The sequence below is a fragment of the Epinephelus moara genome, chromosome 22 (assembly GCF_006386435.1).
Source record: "Epinephelus moara isolate mb chromosome 22, YSFRI_EMoa_1.0, whole genome shotgun sequence".
Classification (NCBI taxonomy): Eukaryota; Metazoa; Chordata; class Actinopteri; order Perciformes; family Serranidae; genus Epinephelus; species Epinephelus moara.
This window is the reverse complement of record NC_065527.1, coordinates 21,427,972-21,452,025: the sequence shown is the minus strand read 5'-3', so window position 1 is coordinate 21,452,025 and position 24,054 is coordinate 21,427,972. Positions and strand designations below refer to the sequence as shown.

General features: G+C 40.2%; 2 protein-coding genes across 2 annotated transcripts; both read right to left on the bottom strand.

Moving 5' to 3' along the window:
• Window positions 1-6,606: 6,606 nt before the first annotated feature.
• Window positions 6,607-13,104, bottom strand: mrpl24 (mitochondrial ribosomal protein L24). Its single transcript, XM_050035283.1, has 6 exons — window positions 13,028-13,104; window positions 12,604-12,781; window positions 9,889-9,984; window positions 9,387-9,490; window positions 7,408-7,538; window positions 6,607-7,080 (listed from the first exon to the last, which is right to left on the bottom strand). The coding sequence occupies exons 2-6, from the start codon at window positions 12,775-12,777 to the stop codon at window positions 6,944-6,946; spliced, it is 642 nt and encodes a 213-aa protein (XP_049891240.1). The 5' UTR covers window positions 12,778-12,781; window positions 13,028-13,104; the 3' UTR covers window positions 6,607-6,943.
• Window positions 13,105-16,124: 3,020 nt separating this feature from the next.
• On the bottom strand, window positions 16,125-23,451 carry LOC126384091 (hepatoma-derived growth factor-like). The gene is made up of 6 exons (XM_050034980.1): window positions 22,977-23,451; window positions 20,804-20,880; window positions 20,447-20,585; window positions 20,081-20,239; window positions 19,787-19,975; window positions 16,125-17,938 (listed from the first exon to the last, which is right to left on the bottom strand). Exons 1-6 carry the CDS (start codon window positions 23,061-23,063, stop codon window positions 17,918-17,920), a joined length of 672 nt encoding a protein of 223 aa, XP_049890937.1. The 5' UTR covers window positions 23,064-23,451; the 3' UTR covers window positions 16,125-17,917.
• Window positions 23,452-24,054: the final 603 nt, after the last annotated feature.

Sequence of the window (24,054 nt, the reverse complement as noted above, 5' to 3'; positions counted from 1 at the left end):
AGTAGCTTTTAAAAAGCAGTCTAATATTGTTTATTTATTTAATATTTTATGTTTATAGTGGCCTTTAACAAACAGCATTTCCCAAGTCCCAGACCCTCACCAGTCATGACTTGACAGAAGAGCAAGTCGAGAGTCTGTGGTTAGTTCGGACACGTCTGGAATCTCCCATCTATGACGGGCTTGAGATACGCTCTCATGGGGGGCTTGGCTCAAATTAATCTGATCCCATTTGATTAGGCGGCCGTATGCTGACGTTGACCCCAGCAGGATTCGAGCCCTGGACCTTCCGCATGGAAGACAAGTACTCTAACCACTACACTACCCCTTATCACTCTGATAAAATCACAAATGTTTCAGTTTCTAATACCAACTACTGTAGTGAATGCCAGTTTGTCTTAAAGGAAAGTAAACCCCAGGACCAGACTTCGTTTTTCAGAAAGGCCTGTGAAAGAAATACTGAATGAGAGATTGCACTGACTAAAAGAAGCTTGTGGAACAGAGGCTTGCTCGGACATGACATCAGGACTTCAGCTTTCTATTAAAACTCTTCTTACTCAGTTCAACACACCCAGGAGTTTTGTTGCTACAACGTTACTTGGTCTGGTATGACCAGTAGCTCATGGTGGCTAATGTTGGCAAACTTTAGCTCGGACAGGTCACCTATGATGTCTTAAAAGTGACGTACTCGGCAATGTTCAGCAAAGGAAACTCTGTGTGCTGTCATCCTGTTATTACCTCTTGTGGTCGCTGCTTTAGCCAATATGGAAGAGAGGTCATTAAAGTGGTCAGAAAGAAAAAAAGAAGTTGAACATTGCAATTTCAAGACAACTGGGCAAACCCTATCTGCTGATGAAAATCATGTCATATAATTTGAAGCTCCAGAATTCCAACTAAATGGACCGTGACTGTTTTCTCAAGAGAATACTGTATCTGATCTGGGTCTGATAGACTATCACAGAAAGTAGATCATGATGATGTGATGTATTTAGTTTATGTGTTACATGGTAGAGGAAATTACGACATTCCACAAAAAAACACCCAAAAAAGGGAATGGTTTTACATGTGGTGGCCACAGACAGTTGCTCTCTCCTTATCCTTCCTGACTGACTCTTCTCTAGTTTGGTGTTCTGCTAGTGTCCTTTTCATTGCTGGTAGCATGAGGCGGTACCTGCAGCCCAATCAGGTTGCACAGGTAGTCCAGTTCCTCCATCATGGCACATCCATACGTGCAGTCGCAATAAGGTTTGCTGTGTCTCAAGAGCATGGAGGAGACACCAGGAGACCAGCCGTTACACAAGGAGGGCTGGACAGGGCCTTAGAAGGTCATCAACTCTGCAGCAGGACCGGTATCTGCTCCTTTGTGCCATGAGGAACAGGAGGAGCACTGCCAGAGCCCTACAAAATGTGTGCATGTTTCTGACCAAACTGTGAGAAACAGACTCAGTGAGGGTGGAATGAGGGCCCGACGTCCTCCATGGGACCTGTGCTCACAGCCCAGCACTGTACAGCTCCATTGGTATTCACCAGAGAACACCAGAATTGGCATGTCCGCCATCTGTGCCCCGTTCTCTTCACAGATATGAGCACATGTCTCAGGCGTTAAAGAGTCTGGAGATGATGGTGATGAACGTTATGCTGCCTGTAACATCATCCAGTATGAGCGGTTTGGTGGTGGGTCAGTGATGGTCTGGGAAGGCATATCCTTGGAGGGTCACACAGACCTCCATGTCAGAACCAACGGTACCCTGACTGCTGTTAGGTACCAGGATGAAATCCTCAGAGCGATTGCCAGACCTTATGCTGGTGCAGTGGGCCCTGGGTTCCTCCTGGTGCAGGCTATGAAGTGAAGAGATGTGGCCAGAGTGTGCAGGCAGTTCCTGGATGACGAAGGCATTGATGTCATTGACTGGCCCTCTCATTCCGCTGACCTTAATCCAATTGAACACCTATGAGACGATATGTATCAGTGCATCTGACACTGCCAAGTACCGCCACAGACTGTCCAAGAGCTCACTGATGCCCTGATCCAGGTCTGGGAGGAGATCTCCCAGGACACGATCCTCCGACTCATCAGGAGCATGTCCATACATTGTCTGGAGTGCATACAGGCACACGGGGGCCATACACACTACTGAGTCACATTATGTGCTGTGATGTGATGTGATCTGATCTATGATTCAAGTGTTCCCTTAATTCTTTTGTGCAGTGTAGTACCAGTAAGTAAATTTACTTAAGACCAGCACTTCAGTTTTGATGTATTTCACACAAGTACTTTCATTATATTTTCCTCTATACTAAAAATCTACCACACGTCTGAAGGAAATATTGTTCTTTTTCCTCTAATAAATGTATTTGACAACTTTAAGAGACACTTGGCAGACTAAGATTTTAGACACAAAACATTATTTTTTATGAAAATATGAAGGTACAAATGTAATCTTCCTCTAGTATTTAACAGTAAAATTGGCTTCACCAAGACCAGCATCAAGATTAAAATACTTCTGGGGTGTCGGTAGCGTAGTGGATGGTGCCGGCGCCCCATGCACAGAGGCGATGCTCCGCTGTAGCGGTCGTAGGTTTGATTTCGGCTTGCAACCCTTTGCTGCATGTCATCCCCCTGCTCTCTCTCTCTCTCCCTTTCACACTGTCCTGTCAATTAAAGGCAAAAAGCCAAAAAAAAAAAAGCTTTTATGCATCAATAACAATAATCCAGGAGTACAACATATAATAATATAACGCTGTCAGGGGTTGTTCTACATAATACTACTGCATACTTTTCCTTTTGGTACTTTAAGTACATTTTTATGATGACATACTTTCGTTCTTTTACTCAATGAGATTTTAAATGCACAGATGCATGTCCCGTAATTCTCAGAAATATAGTCTTATACAGTACCTTATACTATACACAAGAGTATTTTAGCTTTTTTACTGCAAAGAAAAGTTCTGCACTTAATTAATTAAACTGAAGATAAAACCTATAAATCGAGTCTGGATGAGGGAATTCAAGTCCGACAGGAAAAGTAAGAGTTCTGTTCTACCTTCCTTTACCGTAACATATTGAGGTCACATACAAGAATCCAGTGAGAGCGACTGAATTAGACCAAACACAGTTACACATGCATGCAAGCCTTACCTCAGATCTGCACACAGGCTAACGTTACATTTTCCACCAGCCTTCAAACAACCAGCCTATAATTACACACTATCATTATATTGTAGCTGAGCTAAGATCATCAAGTGAGTCAAGAGCAACACACAAATTTAGTTTTAAAGTGTCTTCAGATGTTCTGGAGATGTTAGAGCAGAAATCACAAACTCTTCTGTTTCTGCAAAGAGTTCATGCTACCTCTTATCAGACAGGGCTGAATTTCTGAAGTCATAGTTAAATGTGCAAAATGTGCCCAGCAAACCTGCAACCACTGATCATATAAAGACATAAATAGGTAACAAAGAGCTCTTGTGGAAATAAATGAAGCTACATACTGTAATCTGACTTCCAAAGCATTGTTTGTGACTGTGACACGTGCAACCTACACCACCAGGTGGGATTCATTAGTTTACGTGGCTGAGAAGCAAATGTGACTCAGCTAAAATACAGAGCAGAGCCTGCAGTTTATTTTTATGTATACTTAATTCTGCTTGAGTCATGTTCTGTGGTTTCATTTTTAACTGGGTTACCAGAATCGCTGTCAACTCACCACAAAGTAGAAATGACAAGACGAGCATTCTCAAAACTCAGTCTACCCTGCAAGAGTTAAGACAGCCATAAATCTGCACTTTGTGCGTGTGAATGGAAAAAAAAAAAAGAAGCAACACAATGGTTCCACTTCACCAACGTAACACTTCACCTTGTTGTAATCCCAGACTGAAATCCACACAACGCTCCTGCAATGACAGGAAAGACGAACCAGCCTTTGAATCATTTTTCCTCCCATAAAAGCAAAACCTCAAAACCCTGTTTCCGCTGACTAGCTGCTTTTATTCTCTCTTGGATGCAAAGTGGTAGAGGCAAACTGGTTCAGAAGGGACCAGTCTGGGAAAACTGCTGCACTCATCCACTCACAGGCCAAACCATCGACTCGCCATGCTTTCTGCATGATGTTACTGCGCTAACCAGAAATTAGGGTACTGAGAGCCACCACGATACTTTGACGCAGTTAAAACATTTGTGACACATCGTTTTTTTGGTGTCACTGCCTGGCAACAAGGTTAGCTGCTTTTACAGATGGAGATCTGGCAATGCTGGTTTTTAGTAAACCAGCACTCGTGGTTAACCAGCGACAGAAATCAGGTTTCGCCACCTCCCTTATATATCACATATAAATGTGCAGCTCGGAGGAGCTTAAAGAAGACTGGGCGTCCTTTTGATAGACCTGATAAAACTGGATATTTATAGCTACAAAGGGCTATTTTAAGTCATTTAAACAATTTAATAAAGGCTTTAGCCAGGGTTGTAGAAATACTAAGTCTGAATCGACATTTTTGACCAATCATGAAAACAAGGTCAAATATTTCTTATTATTTGACATATTCCTTATTTAATCAACTGTTCGCTTATATATTCAGTCCATTTCATCTCCTCACATGAAGGTCTAAATGCTGTTTCAAAGCCTTATCTCCATTCCTAGGTTATAATTTTGGTCTTTTCATCTTATTTATTGATCCTAATCAAATTCTAATTAGTTTTATGCCAGAAACACTTATAAAAAAAGGCACAATGTTTCACTCACGCTTAGATCTTGAAGACTAATGTAGATAAAAAAGTGAAGACTAGGACGACAAATTAACTTTTAAAATATTCCCACATGGACATTTCCGGAAAGAGGCTCTGCTTCAGCGCATATTCTGGCAATGCCACAAACAATGTACACATGTGGGGTTAATTATAGAGGTTTATAGAGGGTTAAATGTTGTCTCAAAGTCACCTCTCTCTTTTCATTGTATCAGTTGACTCTCTTCTAATTCTAATCACCTTTATGTGACCACAGATATTCTACAAAAGCATGTCTTTTAAACATTTTAATCCTCATTTAAAATATTCTTCAATGTAAGCTTAATTGTCCCCTCAGTATTTACTTTGTGCTACCGTACACAGGAAATATGTACGCAGCAGACAGGCATGTGTTTAATTTTTAAACGCTTTAAGAAAGACATTTGGTGTGGTTACTGCTGGGATTGATTTTGGGAGAATTAACTGCCGCTAGGGGTCATTTACAGGAAAGCTAAGCAAGCTGTAATGGTAGGTTGCTTGGGTTGATGAATAAATTAGGAACATGTTCTCTACAACTGATCACCAAAGAAGAGGGTAATGTAAAGTTGAGATTTAAAAATGTGAACAAGAGCTGCTAAAGTGAAATCTACCACATTCACAGAGATGTATGTATGCACCAAACAATATGTGAATATTTTCCTTAATGTGTATCATGCAGATTCAATTCATTTGTTTTAAATTCATGACCTGATGAGGTCATACTTGAAACCTGCTGCCAAAACTGGAACACGTCACAGGAGTACAACGCAGTGCCAGTGTATAAAAAGTCAAATGAGGTGAGAGAACTTTGTTGAAACTACCCAGTCTGTGTTGTCTCCTCCTCCCAAGTCATTTCCTCCTGCACACTGTTTCCCAGACACGTTGGAAAGAGAGACTCATTTGTCCACAGATTCTAAGTTTTGGAGAGCAGCATGTCTGGGCTTCTGTAAAATAATATGGCTATTTTCAGCCTTATGAATGATCCAAACCAGCTGCAACCATAACCATTATTAACCCTGCTGATACCAAGAATGATGTCACTTTTCAAATCAAGCAGACTGTGCAGTGTGTGTGAGAGGCACTGTGCAATGCTAAATGTCAGATGATTTATTCTCTCTGGGACAGAAGCTACTGTCACTGCTGTTCTCCTAAAGAGGGCTCTAATACAAATTTAGTCAATATTATTCTTTCAGAAGTTTCTTATCTCATCAGTAGTGTTTCATTCTTGCTCAGTGAATGTTCTGGAAGTATTTTCTTAGTGTTAAAAAATTAGCAAAATTTAGATTTTCTCTTCCCAAATTACTGCATGTTCATCCTGATATGTGAAATCCAAACCTTTAGAAGGGGCTAGCTCACCTAGCACCACTGACCTAGCTAACTTAACAGTTAAGCTAAAGACGATGCCATTAATGTTAACATCTCACACTGTCATGTGCCTCTTGTTCAGGAGTAGATGCACGTTTCCTTCAGCATGCTGTTACAGTTGGCGGGTGTAGTTTGGTAGAAAGAAAATAGTTCCTACATGAAATTTCTCACAACAGGGTCTGTGGACTATCGTGAGTAACCAGGTCATGATTTCTGTAAAGAGACATTGCTGTTGAGATTTTCAAATGTATTTTTTTGGTGTTTTGAGCACCACAAGCCGAGTGCCATCTAGTTCCATTATATTGGAGAGAGGCCAGACATCTCTACAGCTGATATCTCTGACACTCTGCAACTCACACCAAAACAATCTAGACTGATGAATAGCGCTACAGGTAAGAGGGAAAAATATGTTTTTTCATTTTGGAGTGCAGTGTCCCTCTAAGTTTGGAAACCTTGTGACCCTCCAGTATACAGCAAAATAAAAGCTATTATTTTAATTTATGTTTGACATTTATTCACAATAACAAAGACAGGAACATAATGATACCACAGTAAACAAGAGAGAACAACTGAAACTGTACCCAGTCAGGAAACTTTGAAGTACTGGGTCTGTTTCACCTCCTCAAATTTTTACAAAGCTGTCATTTCCCTAACAATACGTATGTTGCCCCATTTTTTTTTTTTACAGTCCATAAGCCTTACTCATCTTACCCTCATTGTCTCTTTTAACTCATCACTCTGCTCAACCACCAAAACATGGTGTCTTGAGAGTCCCTGTGAAAACTGGAGAGCACAAAAGGGCCTGAGTGTCTCTGATTTCTCTGGTCAGTACCAGTAGGACCTTCGGTGCCTTCTGGTCTCCTGGATGCCCAGTTTCTCCATCACTTCCTCCTCCAGGGTTTTTAGAGACGGTACAAAGGTTTTTTCTAGAGTGTCTTCTGGACTGGTGTCTTTCGGACCATCTGTAATACCAGAAAAAAAACAGTCACATGCAGGACTACATACAAAGAATACCCCAGACTTTAGGGTGTACAGTTAAGTTGGATGGTTGTTCAACATTGGTTACGGTTCACACATAACATGTGTCTTCTAGTTTAGAAAGAAATGTTTCTTCCACTATAAAACAATTAAACTGCATCACTCAGACATCTAGTTTTACAATTCAAGTCTGCATATGGTGGAAAAATGAACAGTTTTATGTGCTGACTCTTAGCTTAGACGTGGAATAAACTAGGTACTGAAATGAAGCCCACTCCAACAGAAACAAAATAAAACACAGACACCCTCACCTTTCCACTGCTGTGGCACGATGCCATCTCGTCGCTCTACAACAGGTTTCGGGATGATTCGGCCCGTCCTGACAGACACTCGGACTCTTTCACCCTCCTCTGTGAATCTCCACTCCACCTCAGTGGGCTTCCTGGAAGACCAATATCAGTGAGTCATAATAATCTGTTATGAAAGCAAAGATCATTTAAATGTATCTACAGTAAATAATGCTGGACTGTCTTTTAATATCAAAAAATTGTCTGAAGGTTATCATTACACAGCATTTATCTTAATAGTAGTGTAAAGGAAAAGCATGCAGGAACCATTACAGATGCACAGTAATAAAGATCAACAATAAAATACATTAAAACTTGTGTACACAGATTCTTTTCTTTAGTCTACAGTTCCCCAAACACACTTGCATTGTCTGAAATCATTCACTCATTCACAACTTCCTTCTCATTTTCCAGGGAGTTCTGTGCAGAGGACTATATAATGACCTCATCGGCAAAATAATAAAACCGTTTAAAACACTACTCAGGTTATTTTGTCTGTGTCGTTAATTACATCATTGCTGTCGCACAATTAAAACATGCCAGACCAACGTCTGCTGGTGGACCATCCATAACATATACCGACATGCGTTTTGTTCATTGGTGTGTCCTTTTGTGAATGTTCTGTGTCCCCTCTGTGAACCGATGAACGCAACGGAGGCAGGAACTCTTCATGAGTATTTTTCCCCTCAGCAGCAGTTAGTTGAGTTAAGGCCGCAGGGAGTAGGCTGCAGAGGCCAGTTCAAATGTTGTTGCCATTACATGTTAGAGTGTTTGCTTGGACCACGGGGTGAGTGGTTTCCATTAAAAGTATGGTTTGCATTTAACCCAATGCCAGTGCCAGTACCTTGAATTCAGTACCTGTACCCAATAGTACCTTTTTTTGGTACATCACTGCTTTTGTCATCACAAAAATGTAATTTTTGAAAAAGCTGCAGTCAACATGAGTCTGCTCCTCTGCTCTTTTCTAATCACACAGAGAACTGAGTCTCTGTCTGTCTGCTTCCATGTGTGGGTGTGTGTGTGTGTGCAGGTGCATGTCTGCCCGTCTCTTTCTCTCTCTGTTTAGATATAACTGACAAATATGTGGAATAAGTACTTGATTTAAAACACAATCACAAACTGCAGTGATACTGAGCAATTTCTAAAATAAAATAGGAAAGAAAATAGACCAGATTGACTGAAACTCAAAGTGCTACAGCGACAGTTTCGATTCGCTGGGAAGCCAACGAACCTCCATGACCTGCTTCCTGGCTTCATAGCATTTTGAGGCACTTCTGACTCCTGTCTCACCCAGCCTTCTCAACAAGGTGCACTCTAAGGTAACGAAATTTGGCACCAGCTGATACTACATGAATTGGTTCTCGGTAGTACAGACGAAATTTGGTTGGCACACTTAAAAGTACAGAGTTTAGGGGCACCTAGTAGCGCAGTGAGTTGAGTGGGTGTCCCATGTACAAAGGCAATGACCCTGCTGCAGCAGCTGCATGTTCAATTTCAGCCCATGAACCTTTGCTGCATGTCATCCCCCCTCTCTCTCCCCATTTCATGCTTAACACTGTCCTATCAACTTCAGGCAAAAGCCAAAAATAAAGTTTAATAACCAAACCCTACTGGGAACACATCTGGTTTCACAAGAGCGTTCTATTTCTATATGAATTAATGAACAGTTACGTTTCACCTTCTCTGTGCTGCCCGATAGTGTGCTGAGAGAGAGACAGCAAGACAGAGAGAGATGGAAACCAACACGTGGCAGAAAATTCTGATATTCTGGCGGGCAGCCACAAATAAATGAATGTGTGGGAAAACCTGAGGACCATTAAGAAAAATGATTACAACTGATTTTTACTGCTCATCTCTGCTTCAGATATTCTTAAGGTCCTGAGGTGGGTGTACACATGCAAAGCCACAATTTTGTACTTGCTTTGTGGAGTGGTTTACTGTACCTGTCTGAGGGGTCAATGAGTGTAACATCGCGCAGCAGGATGGGAGCCTCACTGACAATATAGGTCCCACGGTAATCCTGAGTTTTTCCAATATACCTGTAATGCTGTGACAGACAACAATAGTTCTGACTTTAAAAACCAGACAGGTGGTGGCCAGATGGCTGTTCATGGTGCACTCTGTCAACTTGTTTCACCTTGAAGTTTGACTAGACATCTGTCTCCATCTGGTGGAGTGAAAAAATAAATACAATGCATGACACTGCTACAGTAGTAACTAACGTGAATACCTTACTGTTAAATTTAGGTTTTCGTAAAATGAGATAAATGACAGGTCATCTCTGTATCCAAAAATTGCTTAAATGAATACTGGAGCATTAGCACTCTGTGTAGAGAGAACAGCAAGAGCCAACTTTTTATCCTCGCAACAGCACCACCAATTATGCTGTGATACACTGAACAGTTTCCAGTTTTGCCTGGGAAACACATCAGAGCAGTTACTTACTGCATTCAGGCCCTCCACTATAACCCAGTTTCTCTTTCTGAAGACTTGGATCACTTTTCCAATCTTGCCTTTGTCCTTCCCTGCGAGAATCTCAACCTAAGAAACAAATGAAAAGCAGATACATTAGTCTTTGTTGAACAAGCATTCTCTTATTACATCTACCAATTAGTTTTGTCAATGCAAATTTGGCCAAAACGGTATTTACAGTCTCTTTCACGAGATTCTGTTGGGGTGATCTCCATGCATAGCATTACTTTTTATGATATTAACAAAGATGTGGCTACATCAAAATAACTGTAGTTACAATATTACTAACATCAGCTCTGTTACCAATGGTGGAAAAACTGTTAAGTCTTATGTAAAAACTGAAATTCCTCCTGAAAATATTACCTGAAAGTTGGCTCATTTAAAACTGAACTGATGTACCACTGAACAACTGTGACATTGGAAATGTACTTATCAAGCTCATACTTGTGAAGTAGTATATTTTACACAATTGGACCGCCAGAAAGCATCTGTCGCCTTAGTTTTTGGGGTGTGTCCCACACAGCTGGCACTCGTTGGCCTTTTGTCAGTTTTTTTATGACCAATTTAGGATGCTGAATCGGCATCAGAGACAGCGGAGCCCGTCAGTGAGTGAACTGAAGTCACTCTAATCGACAGTTCAGCTCAGTGCACGAGAAGTGAAACGGAAGTGAGAAAAGCAAACAAATGAATAAAGACAAGAGGGTGTGAGATTGAAACAAACTTAGGTAAGATTATTTTTAACTGGCTAACTAGCATCTCAAATTGGTCTTGTCAGTCTTCCAGTTTCCTTTTTTGAATGATGAATACTGCCTGCGCCTGCTGCTATGAAGTCTTATTTCCTCCCACGCTGGCGCAGAACGTGTGTGCTAGTGAGCCATTGGCTATAGTCTTTGCGGTGTGTTCAAGTGCAACTTTTTGGCTAAGACAAAAGCAATGTGAGGCCTCCATCGCCACTAGCTCTTTGATGTTGGTCTGTTGTGTCTGGGTCAGAGCTGTAGTTTAATGTTAACGTGGTAGAACAACAAAAATGTTGGACAGCCAGCTAAGTACACATAGCTTCCTACAAATTTAAACTAAGGGTGTTGTACATGATTTTTTGTACACTATGTCTTCTGACGTCTGCATTGTAACTGATATCCCGTCCTGTTACCATGGTCTTCAGTCAGAAAAGTTCCCACAACTGAAGACTCGAGACTTGGACTGAGGGGATACTTCACAAAAAGAAGTCACGAGAATCAGGAGTTGAGACGTTGACTTGTACTTAATTTACATGAGACCTGGCCATCTGAGGACTAGGCTTTAAATAGCAGGCTCTTGTCTACCAGTCTGTTCCTGCAATTTTAAGTGCTTTTATGGCGAGTGTTTTTGTTTTACATCACTGTCTGTTTCTGCAATTTTTATGGCGACTGTTTTATGACTGTCTGTAGTTACAATTTTTTATGTGCTTCTACACTGACTGTTTTTGCTTTGGTGACAAGGGGCACTTTGTCACTTGTCACCAATTATGTTTATGATATCAATGGACAGGATCTCAAGGCGCAGCTGAGGGGAAGAAGGGGTCCAGTTTGGGCACATCATCACACTGTGACCTCCAGCATGCACTGGAGCAGTTTGCAGCTGAGTGTGGAGCAGTCGCGATGAGAGTCAGTACCTCCAAGTCTGAGGCCATGGGTCTCGGCCAAAAGACAGTGAACTGCCCCCTCTGGGTTGGGAGAGAGTTACTGCCTCGTTTACCAGTGAGGGTAAAATGCAGCATGAGATCGATAGGCAGCTTGGTACAACCTCAGAAGTGATGCAGGCACTGCACCAGACTGTTGTGGTAAAGAGGGAGCTGAGCTGGAAGGCAAAACTTTCAATTTACTGGTTCATCTATGTCCCAACCCACACCTATGGTCATGAGCTCTTACTAGTGACCGAAAGAATGAGACCGTGGAAACAAGTGGCCAAAAAGAGCTTAGCGTGGCTGAGCTCGGCCTTAGAGATAGGGTGAGGAGCTCAGACATCCAGAGGGATTCTGTTTCTTCAGGTTGCAAGTTGCCAGATGAGTTGGTTAAAACATCTGGTCATAACACCTCCTGGGCGCTTCCCAGAGGTTTTCTGGGCATGTCCAACTAGTGGGAGGCCCCATGGCAGACCCAGAATAGGCTGAAGGGATTACACACACACACATATATATATATATATATATATATATATATATATTATCTGACCTGGAAACACCCTGGGATACCATAAGAGATGCTGAAAAGCATTGCTGGGGAGGGGGACACAGTGCTTTGCTTAGCCTGCTGCCCCCACCCCTGAATAAGGGAATTAAAATGGATGGATGAATGGACATTTGAAGTTTTATATCACTTTCTGTATCTGCAATTTTTCATGTGCTCTTCAATAAATGCTTTTGTTTTGTAACACCATCTGTACCTACAATGTTATGTGCTTGTGTGCCTTAGTTTTTTTTGTTTGTATCTGGTGCTTTGGGTCTTGAAACACACTTTACAAATAAAAATGTGTACTAATATCATTATCATTATCATTATTATTATTACTATTATTATTATTATCATTATTATTGTAGCATTCACTTCTGAACTGGTTGAGATTCACACAGCTTAAATATTTAATTATAAGGACTTGCAACTGACTTGCAATTATCTTATGAAGACTTGGGACTTGACTTGCGTTACTCACCGTGTCCCCTTTGAACACAGACCAGTCTACAGGCTCCACAAACACCTTCCTCCTCCTCAGCCCGGGAGGATTCAGCCTCTTAGCAGCCTGTGTCCACGGTCTGTTGGTGCCGTAGCGGTAATCTTTGGGCACAACAACCCTGGCTGCCATCGCCAGGAGAGCGGTCAGCCTCATTGTGCTGCAGAGACAAGATGAATCAAGGCTGGTGAATTAGCTTCAAAGGTGCCCTGCCTTCACTGGCAACACAAGCTAAGCTAACGTTAGCTTGTGGGGAAGCTATCATTAGCGTTGTGTTGCAGTGGCTAAATATTCGCCACTCTCTTTTCAAGCACGCTAATATTTTAAATAAGAGTGCTGTCTGTCTTGCCTAAGCGATGTTGTAAATAAAACAAGTAAAGTAACATAACATGCAGAGGGCGCTTACCCTCTGTTGATGTCAAAGTCACATGTAGCAGCACTGACACTAGCTCTAGCCTCAGCACGCAGCGCCACCTAGTGGACAGGAGGCTGCGATCTTGCTGCACGCATGCGCAGTGGCCAAACCATGCATGCAGTTGGTGGACAGCAGCAGGAATAGTGATTGATCTGTGGGCAGGATGCAGGCCTCTGAAAACAAAATGACCTTCACTGTTTACTTTAGCTGCACTTTCTTGGAAGTCTACATATCACTGAGTTAAATAATAGGGATATTGTGCTTGATCCATTTTGTGAAAGGCTATTTGCATGGGTGGAATATAAGAATATAAAATGCAAGTCTCCTTCAAAAATAATCCCAGGCACACTGTAAGATTTGTGCATAATTAAAATGTCTTTGTTTTGCATGGCTGTATGTATTTCAAATGACCAACATGTTGCGCCCAGCACAGGTCTTAATCAGGGTCACTGTCAGCAGTCGTTTCTTAAATAAAATATTATATATACCATAATGATATTCTTAAATAATAGGGATATTTGAGATAAATCACACAGACACAGTGAGAAAATTGTTTTGGAATTGGGGTTAATTTCTTTCTTTTTGTATACATTATGAGCACAAAATGTTAAAGATTTTATTGTATACTTGAATGTAAACAGCAGAGTGCGTCATAATTAATAGGATGGCTACAATATTCCTTAAATACTTTCCTTTGTTGCCATAGGGTTGCAGAAAAACAGTGTCTACAAAATTAAATGTTATGATTATTTTTCTTTCATTTCCTCTTGTCCTTTATTGTTTTTGTTATGATCAATAAAATAGAAGAATATATTGAGATAATACATAACGCCATGCTCATTTGTAATTTGTTCTTGAGGGAAACTATTTACAAAACTGGATGTGTTTACTTCTGTAGTTGATTCGTCTGTGTAATCTTGGTTTGTTGGTTGTTAAAATAGACCTTTATTTCATGTTGGGTGCACCCATGGAGACAGATAGTGTGAGTTATTACCAGCCATACTGAAGAGTTACTGCCACCAGGCTGAGAGATATTTATAGCGCCCATACACCACAAAACAAGAGGCTACAGTTTCTGAAAACCGTGCAATCAAACATGTAAGCATACTGAAGCAGACATTGATCTTGTGAACCGGATGAACCAGCTGCTTTTACAAATCAAAACCTTTTAGTCCAGCACCTCATGGATTTTATACAAAGGACAAATTAAAGTGGGTTTAAAACATAATGTATCCACCCAAATAACATATTTAAAGAACTCTAACTCACCCAAACCCAGTGATGAATTCAGAGCTGTCAGGATATGTTACATAACACCAAAACTAGTTCAGCTATCAACTGTGCTGCCAGGCTCTGTCTCCCGAGAGCAATTATTTGTGACAAGTGCGCACACACACTCACACACACAAAGGTGCCATCGTTATCGTCATACATTTGTAACAGAGAGAAAAATAAAATGTGAAATGATGAATTAGGTTTGGATGGTTTTAAAAGCAACAGTAGACTCTCGCCTGCTTTAAACACTTGAGATAAAGACTGAACATCATACCTGGTGCAGGAGGCAGAGGTGGCACAGAGTCATTGTTTTGCAAGTCACAAGTTAGTCTAAAGTCCTCGCACACTGATCCCAAATTCTTAACTTTTGTTGTGAGTGCCAAACAAGTCACAATGCGCTCCTCACCAAATGTGATGCCTTTTTAACAACAGGGTAATATTATATTAAATCAACAAATATGAATGCATTTCAAAATTTGTATTTATTTGAGTAGTTTTATTTAAGAGCGACTGAACTTAATCATTAAAAAAGTAGTGTTGTTATTGCATTTTCATAGCATATAGCACCAACCAGTTGTTTGTTTCTGTCCCATCTTGTTACATTGAACTCATCTCATATTGGAAAATGTCTGACAAGACTATGCAAGACTATTCTTCCTTTAAAGTGATACTGTATGTTGTTGCATGCTTTATGTTCTATGTTTAAACAAAATAAAAAGAAGGCACACTTTTAAACAACATAATTTTTTTTAATGTTTGGGCTTGGGGGAAAGGAACCAACTGTTTTCAAGTCAGAAGGCTTGACTTCAAGTCCAAGTGAAGCCAAGAGTCATTGGTGTTAAAGTTGCAAGTCATTTATGACTCTGTCAAGTCTAATTTCAAGTCCCACTCAAGTCCAAGTCACCTGACTTGAGTCCAAAACTCTGTTGGAAGGTACTGTGGGACTCAAGAGGATGATTATTGGTCCCAGTGTGTAGGATTTAGGAGGATATATTGGCAAAAATAAATAATATAATAAATATGTTTTCTTTAGTGAATAATAACCTGAAATAAATATTGTTGTGTTCTGTTACCTTATATTAGGGTGATCTGTTTATATATCTACAGAGGGAACAGGTCCCTGTCCACAGAGTCTGCCATGTTGCACCGCAATGTTTCTAGAGCAGAGCAGAACAGACAAACCAAACACAGGCAATTCAGGTTCTTGTTGGCCATCTTTATTTGCAGCCCCTCTGTGACAAGCAGCATCACAAAAACAGATTTCTAATGTATGAATCACCAAGTCCAATTATTTTGAAGAGGAAGAAACCTCGGTGGATAATTCCACTTCCAATAAAAAGCTCCTCAACGTCTTGATCTTAATTCATAAGAGAAAAAAGGTGAGCGACCATTAGCAGGTGCTGGGCTAGCAGCCTGTCTGCAACGAACCAAACAGTACTGGAGAAACATTTTTTTGTGATGTGAAACTGCTTTATTCAGTGTTGTTACCAGTTTTAATCACCTGGTCTGTTTGTTTTGGCTCCTGGTAAAAATCTCAACAAAAATACTGAAGAAATCTTAAGCGAGAGTCCATGTTTGGCTCTTGGGAGAGGTTTCAGATGGTTGCAATCTGCAATCCTCACCGCTAGGTGCAACTAAATCACACACTGCTTCTTTAAAAAAGAAAAAGTAATTGTAGACAATCTTGGTGTAAGAAAAAACAACAACTCAGTGCCTAAGACCTGTTAATTTTGGTGCTTTCCAGAGTGAGGAAGTGAATAATCTAGAATAAACAAATAGGATTTACTGAGTATAAACATGACAAAAACGAGGGTTTTTTGTAATCAACATGTTTATTAAATGGACTGGCAACTACAACAGTAAACTAAGTAGCAGATTAAGATGAATGACAGCTTCCGAAAGTAAAAGAGAAAGCTTAACCGAGAAATACACCTTAATGCCAAATTTTATCCTTTGAATTAACTCCAGACTTGAGTGGAACACTTTGACCATTGTATGGTTTGAAGTCAGATGTATTTTATAGGTGGGCATAAGCAATTTTAGGCCAAGCAGTCAAGATTATTTTCACTTTTAAAAGCGGAGACGTCCCTTAGGGTTCAACATTTGATTCATGTTGCCAAATACAGGAAAGAACACTAAAGCAATGACACTGACATCCAAGTAAATGGTGAGCAGGTCCGGCATTTGAACCTGAAAAATTACCTATACTGGAAAATAACAAACACCACATTTTGAACATGTCGTCTAAACAAATGCTGAAATAAAACATCTTTTAAACATCACAACTTTGTTTCACAACCAAAATAAGACCATTGACTGAAGTAAAACAGACTCATATTCCAGTTAAGTGGGTTAGAAACCAAAAAAACGTCTGAAAACAGTTTTACAGATGGTTCACTCTGTAGATTCTTCTTTCAATGTTTCATTTATGATTTACAATTCAATTTCATGTAGATCATATGTTGGCATTGACAGTGTCAGCAATACATTTGAAAAAGTAACATATTTGGTAATTAATGAAATGCAAAAAAGCGTTCTTCCAAATTACATCTCAAGTATCAAGCAATGGCAGCGTTAATGTGAGCTTAATAAGAACTTGTAATAATGTGAAATTATGAGTTGATGGATTTGAAATAGTTTGAAATAATTTCTCCAGAAACCCCCCCCCCCCCCCCCCCCCCCCAGCCAACGCCACACCTCCACCTCCACCTCCACCAAAGTTTCAAGACCTCGCTCTGACACAACAACATTCAGGAATGTCTTTCTGCTTTCCATAACGAACAATCATCATCTTAAGAAAGTTACAGAGGGGATTACAAATTAACTGTTTTAATCCTACAATAGTTTTTCTCAAATGGGCGTTACTTATTCAATCTGGTGAAATTAATCCTGTAATTTGGTCACCTGTAATGAAGCATCCACTACACCAAAGCAACAAAACCCGTGTTGCACAAAAACATCATACAGTGAACTAGACGATTAATGGGGCAGAAAAAAAACTTCAAAGTGCAACTCATCATGTATCCAATGACTGAATATATGATTTAAGATGTGGCTGACAAGCTAGGTGAAATAAATGGAAGTAAAACATTTAATCTATGACCTAAAGCTGAGAGCATGGGTGAAATTTTGTTCATATTCCTGTACAATATCTACGTTTTAAAACCATCAAATGGGAGTATTTATCTTTTTCGTGTGGTTTAAATGTTTTTCCTTTTTTATCTACCATATAGTCAGTGTTTCCCTCTAAACTGAAAAAAAAAAAAAAATGTTTTTGACACCTAGCATTCAGTCTTTGTAATTGTGTAATTGCACTTAGAAATAAAAAATATATACACACCAAAATCCCATTTATAAATGAGCCTTAAAGTGCTCAGTTCAATTGTTTGAAATCAGATTAGCAAACTTTTTGTTTCTGGGATATATGATATCCCAAAAATGGCAAATGAGGATTTATTTGTCTCTCAATATAAACACTTCGGTTTTTTTTTAAAATTCTCCTATTAATTAAACAGTTGAAATCTGGCATCCTGCAGGTAATCGTGTTGATGCTTAAATTCCAGAGAAAAGCATCAACGAATCTTGGTTTTCTTCTGAGAGTTGATGTTAAGCGCTGTCTGTCACAGGCTGCAGGAAGAGCAGTGGAGAGCAATTACTACATTTAATTAATGTCTCTGACATACAAATACTATCATTTATTTCTGTATGGTCCTAATGTATCTACACTTAACATTACTGCGGAATATTTTGTTGTCGTTAGCCTAAAACCTATAAAAATACCAGAATTAAGGGGACAGCTCACTCTAAAATCAATAACACATGTCCTTCCTCTTACCTGTGGTGCCATTTATCAATCTAGATTGTTTTGGTGTGAGTTGCTGAGTGCTGGAGGCACTACAGGTTAAAAAAACATTTGGAAAACTCAACAGCATTGTGAAGCCAGACATCTCTGTTGCTGATACCTCCAACACTCTGCAACACACACCAAAACAATCTATACACTGATAAATAGCACTACAGGTTAAAAAAAAAAACATGTCCCGGTTACTCAAGATAACCCATTGTATTGTGAGCAGTTTTATGCAGAACAATTGTGTTTTGGCTTGAAATATCTGGTTTTACAGGACCAATCCATGCTGGAAAAGCAGCAATTTCTTGATAAAAAAACACCAACTGCTTTTAGTGGTACTATCCCTGCTGTAAAAAAAGCACTGGGTCACTGAAATCATAGCTACGGCGTAGGCTCTACGTCAACATAGCCTGACATGCACCTCCCCAGAATTGTAACTACGCATCATGGTGACGGAGACCTCCTGTCTATTTCTGTATACTGACACCTTTTCCCTCAGTGGAAATATAGCTTGTGTTTACTTGTATTTCACAGATAAGAAACAATAAAATGTGAAGACAGTAAAGCCTCCACTAAAATAGCATTTTAAGTGTTGTCTGATTTATCCTTTAGGGATTTATCCTAGCTTCATATGAGAAGAAGAAATCTCCACTCATTGCTAGGCTAATTTATACAATTTAAAATGCCATAGGCTGGCACTAATAATGTTAGCATGTTGTATTTGTTTGGAAAATGTGTTTAGTATAAGACAGTTGTTTTGTCGGTGAATGTTGTGAGTTGTAATGGAGCCAAATGGTGTGTCGTTAGCTTTGTTAAATGCTGCTGCTGTCCCTGACTTTATATGAGAAGAGGGAAAGCTCGCTAGTTGCTAGGCTAATTTATACAATGTAAAATGCCATAGGCTTGTGCTAATAACGTTAGCATGTTGTATTTGCTTGGAAAACGCGTCCAGATGAAGACAAGTGTTTGTCCGTCAATGCTGCGATTTATAGTGAAGCCAATTTGCGTATTTGTGTTTGATATTGTCTCTATTAAGCCATGTTTAATGTGTGTTTTGAATCAACTAAACTTTACAGCACTTAACAGAAACAGAAACCTCCACTGCCATCTAGCCTTTTGGAGATGTAACTGCAGAGAGACACAGACACACCACTGCAGAAGTAAAAATGCTCACAACGGTGTAGGCTATGTGCGTAGGGTCTACGCACAACCATATATCCCCTTTAAGTCAGCTCATACACTACGTCACTGTAGAAACGTTGATATGATACATACAAAACATACAAATGTAACATATTCATGGTTTGCAGTACAACACCAACATTTTATTCCGATGACTAGGCTGACTGTGTAGTGATATGGCTGGTGGGTGTAGTTTGGCAGAAAGAAAATAGTTCCTACATGAAACTGCTCACAACCAAATCTGTGGATTAGCTTGAGTAACCAGGTCATGATTTCTGGAAAGAGACATCTCTATGGCCGATATCTCCAACACTCAGCAACTCACATCAAAATAGTCTAGATTGATAAACAGCACTACAGGTAAGAGGGGGTTAACTGTTGCTTCAGCTCCTCGTAATTTGATGTTTCCCTGGTGAAAAACACTAATACAAGGAGTATCTCACCTTATCTGCTGTTAGCTGGCCTCCTGCTGGAGCGTTTTCCTGGGCCTCTGCTTTTGACTCGCTCTGTGAGGAGGGAGCAGTTGCCTTGGGTCCAGCCACATCGTTGAGCTTGGCCTCCGTGTTTGACTTGTTATGGTCTACTTCAGAATCACCTTCTGCCTCTGTATCCTTCGGCCGCTTGGGTGATGTCTGACAAAAGGTTTGAGGAGGTGTCAGAGAGACAGAGGGCTCGACTAAGAACTGACGACAAAGCTTTTTCTTGGACTGTGTACGACTGACGGACTTAAAGCTCACCTCTGTGGACTCCTCTGCTTTTCGTTTAGTTCCTCCCCTCTCGTTCTTCTCGTCGATGACCAGGGCCCCTTCATCTTCATCACTGCTGCCCTCGGCACCTGCTTTCTCCGAACTCCCTGTGTCCCCTGCTTCTTCTGACACGTTGTCCTTCTTCGATGACTGCAGGCAGAGATTAAAATACTGGTGTAAGAAAAGGAAACAGGCTGGAGCAACATCAGATCACACAACACACCAACAATCAAGCACAGGTTAAACCAAAAACTAGAGAAAATGTATCTCCAGTTTGGCTTTCTTCCATCACAGTTAACTCCAACATCCTAATGTGCACAAATAAACACCTGGCATCTATCCTCGATATACACACACCTCATAGCCTTCATGTGTGACGGTGGGGTTGTTCTCGATCTCCCAGAGTCCCTCAGTGAAGCCTTTCCTTTTGTTTGCTTTTCCAAATTTCTCCTTATTTTCCTCATACGGGCACAAATCCTTGGCCCCCAGGAACGCCCTGTGGTGGTCAAACATAACTCAGTGAGCTTTCTAAATGTGTGCATCCATCCGCTCAAGCACATCAAGTTCAACTGCTTACTGCATATTTACATTACGTGATTAATGTGATGCACATAAATGGACACAAATACAGATAAGAAACTCGTTTTCAGTAGCATTCAGGTTTCATTTTCTGAACTTGGAATAAGAGGGAAAACCTTAACACAGATTACTCACGTCTCATGCGTCCCAAAAAAGAACACCTGGTACTTGTTTGAGGGGGACTTCACGGCTCCTTCAGGTAACTCATCAATCTGTGAATTAAGAACACAACATCTTGAGGAAGAATGCTGATAAATCCAAAAATGTGCACAGCTCTTTAAATAGTAAAAATGATAAGACACAAAGCCAAAAACTGATTCATATGTTGATGTAACAAACACAGGACCACTAAAACAACATCAAATTAATGACGGTCACTGGTATTCTGAGTTTAAAAACTAAATTTGAAAAACATATTTACAGCTAGAACATATGTCCATAGCTATAAAAGTTTTGTTTGTTTTTTTTTTTTTAAATAAAAGTTGCACATCTGCAGCATTTTTGAAGTCCAGTCTGGAGATTATAATAATTTTATTTTGATTAATCAATTGATTGTTTAATCTATAAATAACAGGAAAACTACTACTTGTATTATCAGACACTCAGTACAAAAACCAAAAATATTTAATTTACAATGATAGAGGAGAGGAGAGCAGCAAATCCTCATGTTTGAAAGGCCTGAACCAGAAAATATCAGTTAACAGTTATATTAGTTATATTATATTAGTATCAAAAATGTTGGCCATTTTCTGTCACTACATGCCTACTCTTCATTGAGGCATTTTAAATGTATTGCTCAGCTCAATCAGGTCCTCACAGTTACAGTAAAATCCCTTCTCATATAACTCCTAATGAGCCAACTAGAGAACAGAGGTTACTCAGTTCTTATCTTTAACATCCCTGCAACTCACTGTTTGGCTCCGCCACTCTGCCAGTATTTATTCGTGTATCTAAAAGACCACCGCGAAACACTGAAACACAGGAAGACACTGTTATGACGGCCAAGCATGGCATCAGATTATAAACTGTGAGACGTGTCTTCATGCATTCCCAGATAGGGTCACTGTGTCAGGATAGGTGGGGCTGGACCTGGAGCCTGCTGACAAGGGGCATAGCTGATAAGAAAAAGGAGGGAAGAGGCTCAGACAAAAACGGACACTAACTTAACTATTCTGGGTGGTGCAGATTTAAAAGGTTTTAGTGGCCCTCTTGATAGACCAAAAGAAAGTTTTTGCGTGGGTGAAAGCCACAACTTCTGTCACTGAAATGTATGAATGGCTGCTGCATCAACAACTAGTGCAACCCTGTGTTTCCTTTTCAACAGCACAGGCCAGTTGTGGTTTTGTGCTGTTTTATTTCCACATTTTTCCGCTGTAGTTTTGGCTGTAGTGCAGCAGGATCTTTTTAATCACAATTTTTCTTATTTTTAAGTAAATGCATAACAGTATTTATGAAGCCCTGAGTGAGAGTTAAAAGGTCACATTTTCTCCTATGATGAATGATTAGGAAAAATTGAATGCAATATTGGGCTTCTGTGTGTTTATGGACCGGGCAGACATTACGTTACAGTCTTATACCATTCTGTTTTATTAGTCTGGACCAAATTTTAACGTAATGGAAGTTATATTAACGTTACAAGCCCAAATACTGTCGCAACAAGTGTGGGCGGGCGGGCATGTTTACAGAAGTACCAAAGCATATGGCGACACAAGCAGCCATGTGTAGTCTGTAATGCAACAGTTATAATGGAAAACAACTTTAAACTTATTTAGCACGTAACTTGGCTAATGAGTTACACCGTGGCTTCGTATCTGCGTGCTCACACAGCACAGCTTTAATGTTAAGATAATGTTTGCTAGTGGACAGACGTTAAGGCTGTGTGTGACATGACCGTTAACTTGTAGCCGCAGTTAGGTTACCCAACTGCTCCTTTTAACGGTTAGCTTAAAGTTAACGTTAGCATAAAAGGCCCCCTGGGAGACGAAAACGGGACATGAACAGCAGCGTTGGTGGCGGAGAGCAGCTAGCAACAACATTCATATTTAGTTAGCGGAGAAGGGTAATGAGGTGTCTGTCTACGCGATGACTCACCCGAAAGAAATTTGCAACTGTCTACAGTTTGCTAGCTGTGTGTGGATGCTGGGCAACGCTAGCTAACACGACCGAGCTAAGCTAACTCATGGTAGCTAACGCTAACTACTGTTAGGCCTCGCAGGTAAACAAGTGGTGGCAGCAGGCAGCCAGAGGGACTGAAATAAAAAAGCAAACCTTAAGATGGAAGAAAAGAAATATAACATCAGGTGCTTACCCTCGCAGGCCAGTGTGGATACCCCTTCATTTTAGCAAACACAAGATCACCAGGTTTGTATTCTCTTTGCCTGTTGGACCTCGGCATGTTTCTTGCAGAAATGGCTTGCTGTGTCAGATAATGAATTAAAACACAGTGGTAGTTTTAATGTGGCACAGTGTCCGGATTGGTCAACACCTGCTGCAAACAAGCCAAGCGTCGGTTTATCATCCAAATTAACCAGGCGCGGAAAACTGGAGCGAAGACGCGGCGAGCGACTTTTTTTTCCGCGGAATCTGGGGACTGTAATCACGGCTGCAGGGAACGACACTGTCCAAATTTATCTTTGAGTTACGTTACAAATTCTGCCGCTAAACGCTCTAACTAGTTGGTTGTAGCCTTATCCCACAATCCACTGGCTGGCTCGTCTCTCGGACTGTTTGGGTTTGAAATTGAAACCCGCTTCCCACTTCGCAGACGCGCCCCCAGTACCTGATGAAGCTGCGGTTATCGCCCCTGGCGGCCAAAGCCTCGCACTGCAGGCTCATCTCATGTAAAACAAACAAACAAACAAACAAAAAACATTTGAGATAGAAATTGATGGTATCAATATTTTTATTCTTTTAACGTTTACCTTAATCTGCTTAAAATGAGTGGACTAAATTCATCTACATGACCGGATTAATCCGCACAGAGGCCCAAAGCAAAAAACAGTTTTTCTGTGATAATACTTCCACGGCATCGTTGTGTTGTGTGGTAATTTCATTAAACACATACATTTCTAATAATAATAATAATAATAGTATAATAAACTTCATTCATATAGCATTTTCAAAAACAAGTTTACAAAGTCCTTTACAGAGATGTTAATATAAAATACGCACTGCAATTACAGATTGAAATATCAGACAATAAGAGACAAAAAAGGAAATTTGAGAATAAGCAAATGAATGCAAGCATAATAAAAAAGAACTATAATTTTTTTTTAAAAAGAGGACGGTGAGGTGGCTTGTCTGATGAATGAAAACATAAACACCAAACTGAGATGATGAAGGTATCAAATTTTGACACAAAGAGCATCTTAAAGATAGAGCCTCAG